At 43.5% G+C, this 17,584-nt stretch overlaps 1 protein-coding gene across 1 annotated transcript in view; it reads right to left on the reverse strand.

Moving 5' to 3' along the window:
• Window positions 1–17,584, reverse strand: part of SELP (selectin P) — an 89,440-nt gene that overhangs the window by 22,421 nt on the left and 49,435 nt on the right. The window contains 9 exon segments of the mRNA XM_068985730.1: window positions 752–937; window positions 2,515–2,561; window positions 2,563–2,623; window positions 2,626–2,697; window positions 3,575–3,760; window positions 4,495–4,680; window positions 5,358–5,465; window positions 9,454–9,840; window positions 12,262–12,352. Of these exon segments, the coding sequence (XP_068841831.1) occupies window positions 752–937; window positions 2,515–2,561; window positions 2,563–2,623; window positions 2,626–2,697; window positions 3,575–3,760; window positions 4,495–4,680; window positions 5,358–5,465; window positions 9,454–9,840; window positions 12,262–12,352 (1,324 nt within the window).

The following is a 17,584-nucleotide window of genomic DNA, read 5'->3' on the forward strand; positions in this document are numbered from 1 at the left end:
AAAACCAGGGTATACTTCAACCCAGGAAATTCACATAAATTTTTTGGGATCTCACATAAGATGCTATTAATAGTATTTCACTTCTGGGACATAAATTCTGTGTGGGGTTCCCCCTTGTAAAAGAAAATAATCCTAGTGGCTTCCCTATTTTGTTCTTCAAGAGAAAAATATTGAGAACAGGAGCTATTTAAAGGAGATGATTTTGTAAAATCAGATCAGAGACATATGATTTACAAAGTAATGTTATTATCATTATTTTACCTACATTTATGAAGCTCATGCAGTTTTAACCTTGCATTTACACACTTTAATCCACAACCACTAATGAGGTGGGTAGGTAAGGCAAACGTTAGTACCTTTACGTTGCAGGTGACACTGAGTTTCAGAGAGACCAAGAGCTTGTTGTCAGGACATGATGGAACTGGACTAAGTCTTGTCATTACTCTGGCACTGTACCAGCTGTTCCTCATGTATCATTCCTCTGTCTCAACCCCCTCTCCTTCATGCTAACTCACCACATCTGTGTCGATTAATGTAGCTCTCACCTTGCATTTCAGGATGCTGTAATGAACATGTCCCCAAGACTGCCTTCACCCGCTACTGCATCTGAGTGCCCAGCACAAAGGGTCTGGCACAGGATAGATGCTCAGTGAACGTTTGAGCAATAACTGAATGACAGAACTAAATGTAGATGCTGATGCCTGTAATAAGCCGAAAGGCACGGAAGCAGCATGATGATGTCACAGTATACCTTGACAGACTGGGGCTGGCGCTGTCCACTCTCCCGAATCAGCACATCGAACTGTGTCAGCTCCTCTCAGCGTGAAACCCTCAGCACAACGAAAGCTACAGCTGGTGTTGTACTGAAATGCTCTCGGAGATGGGGAGCAATCCATGCTTCCATGGACAGGACTCTCCAGGGACTCACAGGCAATGGCTAAATGGAAATAGTGATTGTCAGAAACTGGGCAGTGGAAGGGCTCAATTCTTTTGCGGAACAGCCCCTCAAGAGATCGTGCATCTTTTTGACTCACATTGTCAGTATATTCAGAACCCCAAATCGTCCTTTTTCCAAATGGGGAATCTTCCTGGAGCACCTTCCCTTCCCCTCCCCTTCTTTGCCTGGATTTCTCACCTGCCCTTCAAGTCTCAGCTTACACTACACTTTGCTTAAGAAACCTTCCCTGCCCATCCCAGCTCGGGGTAGAACCCCTTCCAGCATGCTCCCACAGCCCCTGTGCTTGAGCTGTTCATGCCCTATTATAACTCTGCCCCTTAGACTGCAGTCTCCTTGTGGCTGATGTCAGTCATCCAGAGTTGTATCCCAGAGCCTGGCAGTGTTTGGGACATTGAAGGTACTCTTTAAATATTCATTGGAAATATTTGTGAAAATTGTATCTGTACGGAGGAGATATAGCCAGACTGAACTTTTAAGGAAAAAGCTAAAACAACATAGCTTATTGTTGACACTCTGATACCCAGCCCAATAAAAGGATTATAAATGAGCCTTGTTTCTGGAACACAGGATGTCATCCTAAAAAGACTTCGGTTGCCAAGTGAGTGTGCAGCCCAAGGTCAGTTCCTGAGCATAATTAAGTCCCAAGTGACCTCAGTTCTGATAAAGGCTGATTTCCTTCATGCTCTTCCTTGACAAAGAATTTCATCTCCAGAATATTCCTGGAGTTTTTCAGGATACAAAGACTGCACACACTGACCTTAGACCTCTAGGTTTTACAGAATCAGGGTTTTTAAGTTCCAAAGATCCTCTAGCGTTTCTCTCTAACTTTGCAGGTTAAAAGTGAGGTTTAGAAATTTTGAGTGACATCCCTAAGGTCTCACCGTAGACAGTAATAGAGCTGGGCTTATAATTCAGGTCTTCCAGGAATTCACTTATCCTGTATTTAATTTCCCGCTATGCTATTCCCTTTTTGCTTGATAAGATGCAATTGGTGTGAGGTGTGAGGCAGTTGCACAGAACGCAGTTTTGTGGTATTAGATACCTGCCTTGGATTGTATCACAGCCTCTCTTTCAGTGCGGTGTTCCTCTGATCCTTTGTTAAAGACTGCCACCAGGGACTATGATGAGCAATCTGTCTGTGTGTCCTGATAGCCAGTGTTCTGACTCTGTCTGAAGTAGAGCAGGGACACTGACCCACAGCTTCTAGACACGTGAGGCAGGCAGGGAAAAAAGAGGCAGAAACAAAGGCTCTCTTCGAGGTACTTTATACATACTATTTAATTGTATACTTTTTATATGCTTCGTCCTTATTAAAGCTCCTTGAAATTCATAGTTCATTTCACAGAAGCCCCTTACAATTCATAGCTCATTTTACAGAGGAGAAAACCATCCCTCCTGGGGGCTGAACAACCCATTTCAGGATCAGAGCCTGGAAAAGATCATACTGATATTAAAAGCCCTTGATCCTCCCCGCTGTGTCATGACTCCTTGCCTAAATAGACAGCATGAACTTCTACTTCCCAGTGGACTGGGGGCTGCTGATGAAAAAATCCCACCCTTGAAGGCTGGCAAGGGTGGGGTCCCCCAGCCAGGGCCAAGGCAGCAGTTTGTCCTTGCCCCTCACTCGATGGCGAGGTTTGCATTCAAATTTGCAGCTAGAGCCACTTCAAGGGAAACGAGGGGATGGACACAGTCCAGGATTCCTTTGGTAGGGGCTTCCAGGAACTCACACTGCATAGCTGGCCAGAATCACCAAGGCCATAGAGAAAGGTACTGAGGAAGGAGAAGAACCATGCTCACAGCTGGGAGAGCAATGGTGAAACCACCTCTGAAAATCTAAGTGGAGCTAGGAATCTGTAAGGGTCAGGAGATCCTAATGATGTTTGTCCAGACTTGTAGAACCAAGCTTCAGGAGGACCTTAATCTCTTTAAAATAAAAGTTTCTTTCAAGACTCCTTTGTCAAATGTCCTCTAACCCCTTTACTGCTAGAAACCTCTCCTGGTAGGTCTTCTAGCATCTACTTACAGATGGAGATGTCTCCATTCCATCTTAGGTGAAATTATGAATGAGCTCGTTCTGAAATTACTTGAGGGCAGTGAGTTTTGGGGAGAGGAGGACTTCTAAATTTTGTTTACAGTCAATAGTAAAATCAGCCTCTTGTTCTTCTAGAGCCTGACACTCCTTTCCTATCCCAGATGAACCCGGTCTAGCTGTGTGTGTGTGTGTGTGTGTGTGTGTGTGTGTGTGTGTGTGTGTGTGTGTGTGTATGTGTTAGTCGCTCAGTCATGTTGCTTGACATGAGTGAGTCTCTTGACTCTTTGCAACGCCATGGACTGTAGCCCATCAGATTCCTCTATCCATGAAATTTTCTAGGCAGGAATACTGGAGTGGGTAGCTTCTCCCTTCTCCAGGGGATCTTCCAAACCCAGGGATCAAACCTGGGTCTCTTGCACTGCAAGTGTATTCTTTACTATCTGAGCCACCAGGGAAGCCCCAGTCCAGCTGAGTGGTAGGTAAAAGGAGAGTGAAGTTGTGATTCAGGCTGGTTTCATCTGTGCTCCCAGCAAGCACCAGGTGCAGTGGACATTATACATACCCAACCTCCTGGAACTCACCTTTACACACTGGAGCTGGGGCTGTCCACACCCCCAGGGCTGTGCAGTGCACTACCTCTGGCCCAACTAATGTGAACCCCTCTTCGCAGCTGAAGCTGCAGCTGGTCTGCTGCTGGAATGCTTTTGCGGAATGGAAACAGCTCATGCTTCCTTGCTCCGGAGACTTCAGAGCCGGGCACTGGACAGCTAAAAACAACCACAGAGCAATAGCGTGAGGCCTGGTGTCCTGCCCAGCACCTTGGAAACCTTAGGATGCTGCAACAGCTGTGTGTGTGTGTGTGTGTGTGTCTGTGTGCATGCACTCAGTCATGTCCAACTCTTTGTGACCCCATGGGTGCTCCTCTGTCCACGGAATTTTCCAGGCAAGAATACTGGAGCAGGATGCTGTTTCCTATGCCAATGGATCTTCCCAACCCAGGGGTCGAATCTGTTGTGTCTTTTTCATCTTCTGCATTGGCAGGCGGGTTCTTTAACCACAGCACCACCTAGGAAGCCAGCAATAGCTGTCTACATCTTCCCGAAGTGTTAGGCAAGGTGCTGAACTTGGTCGGTAAAATGGTACTTTCAGTAGCTGTTTGGAAAGACCCAAACATCCTTGCTCTGTTTACTTTTTAAAGAAGCAAGGTGAAATTCTCAAATTAATAATACCCAATCCTTGAATCATTATTGTATCTGTTCACTTTGCAATGAACAAAGGGAGAGGGACCTTTTTGTAATGCTTTTGCATGAGAATCAAGAATTAAACTCCTTCACTCCTCAGATGAAAATTAAAACTAGTGTGACTCTGGTTGATGGGCAATAGTAATAAGCACAGTGTCCCATTTAGTGTAGATCTTCTTGTTTTTCAAATGGAGAAAGCCTCTTGTCCCCTCTGAAATTCTAGTTGTCAGTGAGGATGGAAAAGAACTGGGTGTACATACCTACACACTGTGGGGGTGAATTCGTCCAGATTCCAGAAGCCAAGCACTCCAGCTCCCTAGGTCCGTTCAGTGCGTACCCTTCAGGGCAGTGGAAGCTGCACTGTGAGTTGAAAGAGAAGTTTCCAAGAGGGTGGCTGCAGTTCATGTGCACATTTTGAGGAAGGTCAAATTCGCCACACTCTCTGACTGTAAGGACAAAATATTGATTTCCTTCTTTGCGTACTGAAAGACGATGTCAGGTTTGCTAAAGCTGAGACTGTTTGTATAACCCATCTGAATCAATCTCCCTGGGCTTCTAACCTAACCTGTTCATCTTTACTTGGTTCCTTTGTATTGATTTGTTTTGTTTGTTTAGTCGCTCAGTCATGTTCGACTCTTTTGCAACCCCATGAACTATATTCTGCCAGGCTCCTCTGTTCATGGAATTTTCCAGGCAAGAATACTGGAGTGGGCTGCCAGGGATTGAACCCACATCTCCTGCATTGGCAGGTGGATTCTTTACCACTGAGCCACCTGGGAAGCTCTTGTATTGGTTGCATCCTGGGAAATGATCATACTTTCACTGGTGTTTATTCCCAGCAAACAAAATTAGCCTGAAAGAGTTCTCTTTGTTTTACTGCCCTTACATTTTCCCTTTTAAATTTTGAAATTTTAGGAGGACGTGTTCATTCTAAAAATAAAGTAGTTTAACCCCGAGTGTGTGATTGGCCAGTTTGAGTGGGGCAGACTGACAGATGGTGAAGAGAGGACCTAGGACTAGCCTGTACCCACTGGAGAGCCTCCAACATGACAATTTACTTCCTGGCATCACCTCTAGCAAAAGACCGTGGACCACGTTGCTATCAACAAAATAAAGGGCTCACCATATTCACACTCCGGTCCATAGAATCCAGGGTAACAGGAGCAGGTGTAGTTCCCAATGGTCTCAATGCACTCTCCTTGCTTGCTGCAGGACATGTCCTGGCAGGAGGCTGCATGGATACAGAAGGGTCAGAATCACAGGCATTCCTAGGAGGTATGAAGAAAAGCCGGTTTCTTATTCCAAGTCTTACCCCCACTTGGGTACCTCGAGCTAGCCAGACAACAGAAAACCACAACCTCCCCTGGAGAGCCAGCCTGTTCCCTGTGAAGCGTGCGGTAGGAGCCTGCTGGAGCATTGCTTGGCTTCTATTTTTTAAATTTTTGATTAGAGGATAGTTGCTTTACAATGTTGCATTGGTCTCTGCCATACAGCAGTGTGAATGAGCCATAAGTATACATATGTCCCCTCCCTCCTGAGCCTCCCTCCCATGCCCCACCACCCCACCGCATCCCACCCCTCTAGGTTGTTATAGAGCACTGGGCTGAGCTCCCTGTGTCGTACAGCAGCTTCCCACCAGCTGTCTATGTTGCATATGGAAATGGATATGTTTCAGCACTACTCTCTCAATTTGTCCCCCCGCCCCCCACCACCATGCCCCCACTGTATCCACAAGTCTGCGTCTCTGTTCCTGCCCTTACTGGTTCATCAGTGCTGCCTGACGTCTGTTTTAGGCTGTATTTAATGTGGCCTAAAGAGGGGTTGCCATTTGGGGACACAGAGGGACAAATGGAGCTACCAGTACATGGACAGACAGAGAAGCTCCTCTGTGTGGTACAAAATAGGTTGTGGCTCTTAACCAATCACATTCATAAAGTTGTATTATTATGGAAGCTCCTATCACAGATATCACGGCATGGAGGTTAGGAATGGAATGAGGGGTGGCAGGGGTCACACTTACATGATCAGAACCCATGCCCCACCCCCTACTATTATGTGACCTCAAGCAAGTTCCTTATTTGAGTCCAACCTGTCCGAAGTTAGGGCCAAAGCCTTTCCACTTTTTGCCTGCGTTAAGTCTATGCCCAGCACCACACGGCAGAGGAGTTGAATGGGATGTTTACGACCTTCTCATGATCAAAGACAAATGACCTTATAGGGAGCTGTGTCATAGGTCTGAATATATGAGATTTAGGTGGTGCAGAGCATGACTGGCCTGCCAGGCCCTCCTCCCTAAGTCTGTGCCACTCGGACGACAGAATGGAGAAGGACAGAGTTTTCTTCCTGCAAGAGACTCTTTGAGGGCATAGGCGCTGTGCGCCTGTGGTGGGTTCGTATTAGAAATGATACTATGAAAGCACTGAGTGTCTGTGTGGATGAGGTCACAGCTGGGAACAGGTCTGTGGCTAGGCTGTTTTCTGGTAGTGTTTCCTAAGCCTGGCCACACGCTTGTCCACACTGGGGTCTATCACAAGAGGAAATCCATATGTCACACAGTGGGTTGTGCTGTTTGATCTCTATGTTCTCTCTCAACTCTCAGACACTGTAGCTCTCTAAGCTGTGCAAGGTTCTACAGCAGTAAGTTCCCATGGCAGCCAGTGAGTTTGATGAAGCTGCACTGAACCACTGGGAAGCATTTCAGGTAATGAGAAGATGCAGAAGGGACTTCCCTGGTGGACCAGTGGTTTAAGACTCTGTGCTTGCAGTGCAAGGGGCCCGGCTTTGATCCCTAGTCAGAGAGCTAGATCCCTCAAGCCCTAGCTAAAAGATTCTGCATCCCACACTTAAGACAGCATTCAGCCAAATAAAAAATAACGACAGAGAGAGAAGATGCAGAATGCAGCAGTAGCGCCTAGGTAGAAGTTTGGGCCGTGTTTTCCCTCCTACTCACCTTGACCTACCAGTGCCCTACAGTGACACCTGCCTGCCCTATGCTCTTGAAACATAAAAGTTTTGTTCTGACTGTAGCTTCCTCAGGCTCTCAGAACTCTAGGAATGGAAAAACAGCCAGGTTCTGTATTCTACTCCATGTCAGGGTTTCCAGGCACGTTAGTAACTTAAATACTTCTTGGACCTCCAGGAAAGAACATAATGGCCATTCAATGAATCATTCTTTTTTTTTTTTTTTTTTTGACACCTTGTTCTGAGGTCTAGCAAATCATTCAGGGAATTATTCAACTTAGTTCTCTTGTTGCAGGGTAGCATATGTATCTATTTCTCATCTATCTCCCAGGGAGAACTGATGGTTCCCTCCATGCTTTACTTCTTGGATGGAAAAATATCAGTGATAGTGGCTGCCTAGAGTATTGTGTTAGTAGGGATGGAGGCCACCTGTGTTCAGGTGAAATGGTATCAATTAGTGACATCCGCCATCGTCGCAGGCTAGACAGTGGCATTGTTCCGTATCACTCATGCCAGTAATGTTCAACCTCTGTTCTTACTGGTAACTTTTTGCAAGTGTTTTTGAGGAAGACTGTCTTGCAGATATGGATGCTGAAGTTCGAATAGGGAGGGGAAGCAGTAGCATACTGCAACATCCTCGTGGCAGCCAAGACAGTCTGACCAGAGTGGGCGTAGGGAGCTAAAGCCCAGGAAAAGTAGGGAGCTGACTAGGAGATCAGTAGGATGAGCTAGCATTCTGGTAATGTCCATCTTGGCCTATAAGAAACAGGTCATTGTTTTCTTTGTTAATATAATAATAAATAAGTTACTTATAAAATGAGATCTGTCTACATGACAATGCGTATATGGATGTGTTTCCCCTTGGCTAGAAAGCTGTGCGAGGAAAGGGAGAAAGTACAGGGAATACTCTATACTCTGTGTTCTGTTCCATTACTGCTGAGGGCTTCTGAGGGGAGGTGTTTATAATCTATCATAATTTAGAACATACACAGCAGAGGGTGTGTCTGGTAGATCGTTTATTGAGGAAGAAGCTTCAGAGTACTCAGTACTCTCTTGCCCAGGGCAACCCATACTCTCCCGGGCTGTAGTGTTCCTGTGCTATCCAGGGCAGGGGATGGGAAGTCACTCCATCAGAGAGATGGAGTCAGTTCTGGCATGAAGTGTGTGACTACCGGAAGACCAAGCTTTCACACATGTCTGCTCACTCTGGAACCTGGACAGTAGAGGACCAAATATATTCACAGGATCTCGCCTTCAGTTACCTCTTACCTTTCCTCACCTCTCACCTCCTACCAAAGTCAAATAGACCCGGAGATATGCTGTTGTTGGAGGGAATCTGTAAAGCATCGTCATCCTTGGTTATGTTCTCAAATTGTCTCCCAAGAATGTCAAGCCAAGGGTATGGTTTCATATGTGGCTAAAAATACCACCTTGGAGTCAATGTGAATTTGAAACTGGCTCCATCATCAAGGGGACTTCCCTCGTAGCTCAGTTGGTAAAGACTCTGCCTGCAGTGCAGGAGACCCAAGTTCAATTCCTGGGTCAGAAAGATCCCCTGGAGAAGGAAATGGCAGCCCACTCCAGTGTTCTTGCCTAGAGAATCCCATGGACAGAGGAGCCTGGCAGGCTACAGTCCATGGGGTCGCAAGAGTCGGACATGACTTAGTGACTAAACACCTCCCCCTCAACATCAAGGAACTTAGAACCTTGGGCAGATTCCTGAATAGCTCTGAGCCTTTCCCTCATTGGCTAAAGGAGAGTTGTATCTGGAGCTGATTGGTGAGGTTTTCATGAGGAAGAAACACAGCAAATACTAAATGGACTAATGACATAAACGAATAATAATGCTTGGAACATACTGATGATCTGTAGGTATTAGTTCCAACTGTATCTCCTAGAGACAAGGCCAAATTCTCAAACTATGCAGTCTCTTATTCTAGGGCCCAGTGATACTGAAAAGCTCTGGACATAAATTTTAGGAGACCAAAACTTCCTGAGCATCTATTTTGGCCATTATAAACTATAAGGGTGGACCAAATGATATAAAAATTTCCTTCTGGCTTCAAAAGGCCAGTTCTGTCTAATTCTGTTCTTATATTCTTCAAGATGCTCAATAATGCTGCTTGACTGACAGTTCACTCTTTGTTCCCAAGTCCCTGACTTTCAGACTCACTGTTATTGACTTGGGGGCTATATTAATGAACCAGGGAAGGCATTTTTTTTTAAACAGGTGGATTTTAGAGTCAAGAAGCCCCTACCTCTATAGCAGAGTGCTCGCTTTCTTTTCCCGCAGGGCTCATCATTCCACTTGCCGGGGGCTGACGGACTCTTGATGTAGATCTCCACACAGTCCTGGTTGTTCTTCTTGTTGTTAGGCTCGTTGTCAGCCCAGTTCTCAGCCTCCTCAGTGAGAGTCTTCTTGGTTCCCACCCAGGTCCATTTATTGTCGATCTTTCGAATACCAATCCAGTAGTAAGAGTTGTAGTAAGGTATGGTCTCATTGAGATAAGCAATCTCGTTTTTATTCTGGATGGCCACTAAATCCGTGTAGTACTTCTGGCAGAATGCCCGGGAATAATTCCATGAATATGGTTTATCGCTGTAGTGGTAGGTCCATGCTGATACTTCTTTCTGGGTCATTAGCTCTAAGTAAAGGAGAGTGAGGATCAAATTAGCGTCCCTGATGAGAAAGAGGTTGTGAGCATAAGCATACTTCTGTATAGTCAGATGAGTCTGACTAGACGAGAAATACCAAAAGCATGATCCTTTTATGTCTAATCTAGTTGTTCTTAGGAAAAAGAATGGTTTCCACCTTTTAGTTAAAAGCGTTGATACACTTTAAGTCAGAATAAGAAAATGTGCTCTTCTAGATGGAGAAGGCAATGGAAACCCACTCCAGTACTCTTGCCTGGAAAATCCCATGGACGGAGGAGCCTGGTAGGCTGCAGTCCATGGGGTTGCTAGGAGTCGGACATGACTGAGCGACTTCTCTTTCACTTTTCACTTTCATGCATTGGAGAAGGAAATGGCAACCCACTGCAGTGCTCTTGCCTGGAGAATCCCAGGGACAGGGGAGCCTGGTGGGCTGCCGTCTACAGGGTCGCACAGAGTCGGACATGACTGAAGCGACTTAGCAGCAGCAGCAGCAGACTTGTGGACACAGTGGAGGAAGGAGAAGGTGGGATGAATTGAGAGAGTAGCATTGAAACATATTCATTTGTAGGTATAAAATAGATTGCTAGTGAAGTTTCTGTATAACACAGGGAGTTCAGCTCAGTACTCTGTGATGATGTAGAGGCGTGGGAGGGGAGGGGTGGGAAGGAGGTTCAAGGTGGGAGAGGATATATGTATATTTATGGCTGGTTCACATTGTTGAATGCCAGAAACCAATACAACATTGTAAAGCAACTATCCTCCAATTAAAAATAAATTTTAAAACAAGAATAAGAAAGTGTCCTCTCCTGAGGATCTTTGGTATTAATATTAAAGATTTGGAATCACAAAGTACCGGCATTGAAAGGGATCTTAGGGGCCTTCTAACCTCCTTTTAGAAATGGAGGAGATGTTAAATACTTTGCCCAAGCCCAAATTAAAGTGAAAGTGAAGTCACTCAGTCATGTCCAACTCTTTGCGACCCCATGGACTGTAGCCTACCAGACTCCTCCATCCATGGGATTTTCCAGGCAAGAGTACTGGAGTGGGGTGCCATTTAAATGACATGTCAAATGTCTTGAGGGCTGCCTCATATCCACAGGTACTGCCTCTTCACGTGGGAAATAAGATGCTCTATGATCGGGAGCCTACCTGCTGGTCCAGCCTCATCACCCACCATACTTACTTTTCTTTAGCAAAAACAGAAGTCACCCGCTTCCATGCCTTTGCACATGCTCTTCCTTCTCCTCTGGCTCCCCTTTTCTGCTTAGGCTGGGTAAACGTTTCCTCCACCTACTTTCCATGACTCCTCCGGGGGGCTTGGTGTTCCTTCTTTCAGGCACCCTGTCTCTATTTGCACCTCCCTTACTGCCAGGTGTTGTCACATCTGTTTGTATGACATGGGCCACACCTGCTAGATTGTGAATCCTAATAGGGGTCTCTTTTTACCTCTGGATTCTTAACACCAAGCAAAGAGCTTGGCACTAATCAGGCATTCCCTGCATACTTGTTGAGTAAAAACACCACCAGGTTTGTGGCGGAGGCTCATGGTATCTCCTGGGTTGCAATTTTACACTCATCCTACTACGCTGGGCTGTTTCCCTTTGATAAATTACTCTACTTCCTCCATCTCTGCTTACTCACTTGTTAAAATAGCGCTTAAAACAGGCCTTTAAAAGAAATGTTTATGAAATCAAATGAAATAAAGAATGTGCCCTTCCAAAGTATAAAGAGGGTTAGGACACAAAGTAGTGTTAACCTAGCCAGTGGGAGCTCACCCCCACCAGAAGAGGCCAGTTCCCAAGTGAAGAGGTGCACAGGGTAAGCAATCAGGCCTGGAAATGGCTCTTTTTCCTGTTTATGAGGGCTTGCTCCTAATCAACCCTCTCCTCAGCTGCCCACATGAGAGTCGGTTCTGTTTGCCTTCCCTCACAGGCACCTCTATGGCATTGTTTTGCTATAAGACTTTATTCTGATATCACCAGGGCTAGATTCTGACTTGCATAGAATTTTGCCTTCAGAATCCCCTTCCTCAGTAATAAAATTAAAACTTTTATAACTGCATTGGTTTAAAGATGAACATATTAGTATTGCACATGAAAACATTTTCTTTGGCCTAGAAGAAAATTATTTCTAAAGAAATTACAGCATTTTTGTGGCTCTCTAAAAGTAATGCAGGCCTGTGTCTATTGAGTCTCATGCATAAATTGGCCATAGGTGTATTTTTGTATGTTCTCCCTGAAGCCTTTTCTACCAATATGGTGGTGTTTGTTGGGTGCATTTCCCCACATCCAGGAATCTGGGCTTGGACAGTTTTCCCATGCCTCACAACTGGCTACCATCCTTAACTTTGCCCATTTGGAGAAGTTACCCTAATCTCTGAGGACCAGGTGAAAGGTTAGCATAAAGTTTACCGAAGATCAGGATACTGAAGCAAAGGAGTTGGACAGATCTGAAGACCACTCTCTGAAATCTCCAGCTCCAGATGGCTTTGGGGCAGCTGGCCTGAAACAAGAAAACTTCCTTTTAGTGTCCATGTGCGATCAATGTGGCCAACCACTTCTACTTAACAAGGATGGTCTTGAGTGACCTGTCTGTTTCCATTAGTGGGCGGCTCAAGCCTTCTGCTCAATTTTTATTTCTCGCTGCTCTGCTTAAGTCCTCCCCTAGCTGAAGATTGCATCAAGGCTCAGAACAGACTTAATTTCTCATTCATTCAACAAATATTTATTGAGTAACAACTGGTTGCCACTAGTATTTTCTTTTATGATGTATTTTGCCGTATCATGTTAAAAATGCTATCATTGTTATTATGCAATAATCTCCCTTTAAAAACTGGTATGCCATACTCAAGAATAATAGGAAGTCTCACGAAACCTCCCTGATCCACACAGCTGTCTGGCCTGTACTCTGATGCACAGAACATCAATTAATCATGCTGCACTATGCCATCTATTCTGTATTATTGATCTATGTTTTCTTCCTTTACTGTTTTAATATATGTCTATAATATTATTCAGTGCTTAATGCATGTATGTAGACATATATAATTTTTATTAATAAATGAATAATAAACTTATTCACCTTGAATCTATAGCAAGGATGACTTCTCATAACCTCCCTTATGTTGGGATTTCATCAAATCTATTAACATGTTTAAAGTGTTTTTGACTGTGTGGATCACAACAAACTGTGGAAAATTCTTAAAAAGATGGGAATACCAGACCACCTGACCTGCCTCCTGAGAAATCTGTATGCAGGTCAAGAAGCAACAGTTAGAACTGGACATGGGACAACAGACTGGTTCCAAATCGGAAAAGGGGAATATCAAGCCTGCATATTGTCACCCTGCTTATTTAACTTATATATAGAGTACATCACACAAAATGCCAGGCTGGATGAAGTACAGGCTGGAATCAAGATTGCCGGGGGAAATATCAATAACCTCACATATGCAAATGACACCACCTTTATGGCAGAAAGCAAAGAAGAACTAAAGAGCCTCTTGATGAAAGTGAAAGAGGAGAGTGAAAAAGTTGGTTTAAAACTCAACATTCAGAAAACGAAGATCATGGCATCTGGACCCATCACTTCATGGGAAACAGATGGGGAAACAGTGGAAACAGTGTCAAACTTTATTTTTCTGGGCTCCAAAATCACTGTAGCTGGTGACTGAAGCTATGAAATTAAAAAGAGCCTGCTCCTTGGAAGAAAAGCTATGACCAACCTAGACAGCATATTAACAAGCAGAGGCATTACTTTATCAGCAAAGGTCCACCTAGCCAAAGCTATGGTTTTTCCAGTAGTCATGTATGGATGTGAAAGTTGGATCATAAAGAAAGCTGAGCACCAAAGAATTGATGCTTTTGAACTATGGTGTTGGAGAAGACTCTTGAGAGTCCTGTGGACTGCAAGGAGATCCAACCAGTCCATCCTAAAGGAAATCAGTCCTGAATATTCATTGGAAGGACTGATGCTGAAGCTGAAACCCCAATACTTTGGCCACTTGATGCAAAGAACTGACTCACTGAAAAAGACCCTGATGCTGGAAAAGATTGAGGGCAGGAGGAGAAGGGGACGACAAAGGATGAGATGGCTGGATGGCATCACCGACTCGATGGGCATGAGTTTGGGTGAGCTCTGGGAGTTGGTGATGGACAGGGAAGCCTGCCATGCTATGATTCATGGGGTCGCAAAGAGTCGGACACAGCTGACTGACTGAACTGAACTGAAAGTGTTTTTAGACAAATAAGTTCTGGAGATGCTCACCCAGCACCCTCCTGTTACACATGAGAATACTGAAGGTTGGTAGTGTTGAAAGCAACACATGGAAAATGACAGAAGCAGAGCCTAACTTTGAAACAAGAACTTTTGCCACTCTACTTTTTTGCTTTTCGAAATCTCCAGGTTTTCAAACCCACCCTGAGTTGCTGTTGTAGATGATGGAATATGTGACATGCCCGAGCCTGGTTGCCACATCTGTGCTCATCCAGAGCCATCCCAGCAAAACCACCAACATAAAAATCATGCATTTGTTTTCTACTGAAGCTATGCTGCTCTCCCAGCCAGACTGCTCACTGAAACCCTTCCTAGATAGAAATTCTCAACTGCCACAGTCAGGCTCCAGAGATGGATGATGTAGGGTCTATGGGGTAAGTGGTGGTTGCGGTGGTAGCGTGTGTGTGTGTGTGTGTGTGTGTGTGTGTGTGTGTGTGTGTGTGTGCGTGCGTGCAAACAGTGTATATGTACTGTTGACTCCAGCCAGACCAGACAGTGTGGAGCATGTAACACAAATCAGTGCAAATCTTCCAGACAGTGGAGTTATCTTTGTATAAGAAGCCTGGCACTTTTCTATCTAGAGTTTCTGAATATTGGCTTTGATAAGCACGCACGCTTTGTGTTCTTACTAGAATGCTAATCAACTGGCCACTGCAGGACCTATTATCAGACGTTGACAGTATCATAATGTTATGATTTATGGTGCTGTTTCTTTGCATAGGAAGTATGGCGATAATTCCCTTAGTAGGAACTTAATCCCATAGAGGTCTCTGTGGGTTATATTGTATCACCAGTTATTGTTACACCACTTTCAATTCAGTACCCATTGAGTGTCATGCCAGGTGCTATAGCAGCAATCTTCAAACCAGAATGAGCCTGGCTTCCCAAGGGCTACATAGCAGGGAGAATTAAAGTAAATCTCTGTTCAGATTCCCAACTTTATGTTCAACATGTACACTTCCCTAAAACCAATCTGCCTACAAATGTATCTACTTCCATTTTACAAAAGAAATTTTTGTAACCTGACTCTTACTAATCATTAGGCCTGGTCTCTGTATGTAAAAAACATCCGGTATGCCAAACAGAAACCATCCAAAGTATTGATGTAGATCTGACAACTTGAATGCTTCAAATGATAGTGAAACAAATCCTTTTCATGTCAAGGAGTCTTCCATTTTTCTCTTTTCATTAACTTGATTGGGACATGAAACTTGGAAAGAGTTCAAAGAATTGAGAGACATCATTATAAGAAGCTTCCATTTACTTATTCAAATGAATAAAGGTCCTTAATGTTTAATAAAGTCCTTACAAAATGAAATATAGGAATAGAATTGAGGTGAACTTGTTTGATTATATCAATAAATAATATTCACACAAGGTTACATGGATAGGGAAAAAGCCCCTCTCCTTATGTAGAGATGTGTCTTCAATACCATTTTAAATATGGAAGTTTAAGTTACTTATTAAAACTTGCAGTATGTTTATGCTATTTTTAAATTGTGTACTTAAAGTAATTGTCATGCTAACTCGATCAAAAAGGAAAACATTTAACACATAGAGATTTATGATTTCATAAAATTGAATCTTTTACATTTCAACTTAATTATATTTTTATTTATATAAAAATATATGATATAGTTATTAATCAAAAAAGCTTAAAATGTATTAGGTTAAAATTCTGTACAGGAAATGAAATAGAAATAGATATTAAAGAAGAGACAACAAAAAAGAAAAAAATATTAACTTCCCTATTATTAGGAACTAGTTTGTGTTTTTTTTAAGTGATAAGTGTTATCAGATCACTGTGGTTTATTCCATTGGATAAACTCTAGGAAATGATGTAACATTTATTGTGAAAGGCCAATTTTTAGAATTCACTGGAGATTCCATTTTTTATTTTAAAACTTATGATTAAAAATTTAGCTCTCCACTTAGAAGGGTTCAAAAGGTTATATAATTTTCCAGGATTTTGATGGGGGGCAAGTACAGAAGCAAAAATATTGCTGGTGAAGAGTGCAGTAACGTAGCTAATGAGATTCAGTATTTGCCTTTGAATCTGCTGGCTTTCTCCCAGGTAGACCAGAGGGTTGTAGTGTTTATCATCTAGTGGCTGCTCTTCCTGTGCCCCGAGAAAGTGGTTTTCTTCCTGTAGAGAGTATTTCTACAGGTTTCTCTGGCTTTGGGGCCAGCTCAAGGAAGAGTGTTGGAATAGTGAGCCAGTGAGGCTCCTACCCCCATCTCCATTTCCAAGTCCACCCACTGTCCCAGCAGAACCATTTTATGTCTTAAGTTGTTTGTATAAACTTTCAATATGGTTTGGTTTAGCAAAATAGAGACAGAGAGAGAGAGAAAGAGAGTGTGTGCTGGTTTTAAACTTTTTAAGATTTTAGAGGACTGGCAATTGCTTCTGATTAAGACACATCACCTGAGAAAGGAAAATGCAAGTCATTGTGTGTCTCCCGCTTCAATCTGACTGTCCTTTTCTGTGTTCTAAAATCAGGATTATACCAAGAATCACCTCTCATTCTATAAGAGCGGCTGGAGACTGTAAGGATGACTACCAAGTCAATTAAGGATTTCTCCAGCCTTCTATAGCAGGTCTGGGACTATCGTCACTGCCTACCACTGAGACTCAGTGAGTTCAGATGACCTGCCGATGCTTGCTCCCTGGAATGTATGTTGGCTTAACACAGTGATTCTTTTTTTTTTCTCCTAAATTTAATTTTTATTTTATCTTGGAATATAGTTGATTTATAATATTGTGTTAGTTTCAAGTGTACAGCAAAGTGATTCAGTTATGGATATGCATATATCCCTTCTTTGTCAGATTCTTTTCCCATGTAGGTCATTACGGAGTACTGAGTAGAGCTCCCTGCACTATACAATAGATCTTTGTTGGTTATCCCTTTTATATGTATAAAGCACAGTGATTCTTATTCTCACAGAACTCATGAACTCCTTTGAAAGTCTGATAAAAGCCATAATCAGGATTCTTTTTTAAAAATTGCACACTTGCAATTTTTCAGACAATTTCAGAATAATCTCTGTGATATCTGTAAGACGGCTTCTTGACTCATCGGCAACTGACAAGCATTTGGTGTGTGGGTGTGGAAGATGAATGATGCTTAAAAGCCCTCCTTTGAGCAATCATTTTCCTCTGAAACTGCCTTGGGGTGAGGAAGCTTTCTCACATTTGTCCCTACTTTCATTGTCACCTTTATGACAAGGCGGCGCTAGATCGAGGATGGTGAAGAGTTAAGGGCTCTGTCTTGGTGTCTGTGACTAAACAAGTGCTGAAACACCAGGAAATACCTCCTGAGGAGAAGCAGCCGTGTGCTCTGTTCATTTTTATTTTAATATTCTTTGGCAGCCTACATCAAACCGGAAGTCACTGGGAAGGAGTCTGAGACCGGCTTACTGGAATAACATCCTGTGCCTGTGTAAACCTTCATGAAAGCT

The sequence above is a fragment of the Capricornis sumatraensis genome, chromosome 14, assembly GCF_032405125.1.
Source record: "Capricornis sumatraensis isolate serow.1 chromosome 14, serow.2, whole genome shotgun sequence".
In the NCBI taxonomy this organism is placed as follows: Eukaryota; Metazoa; Chordata; class Mammalia; order Artiodactyla; family Bovidae; genus Capricornis; species Capricornis sumatraensis.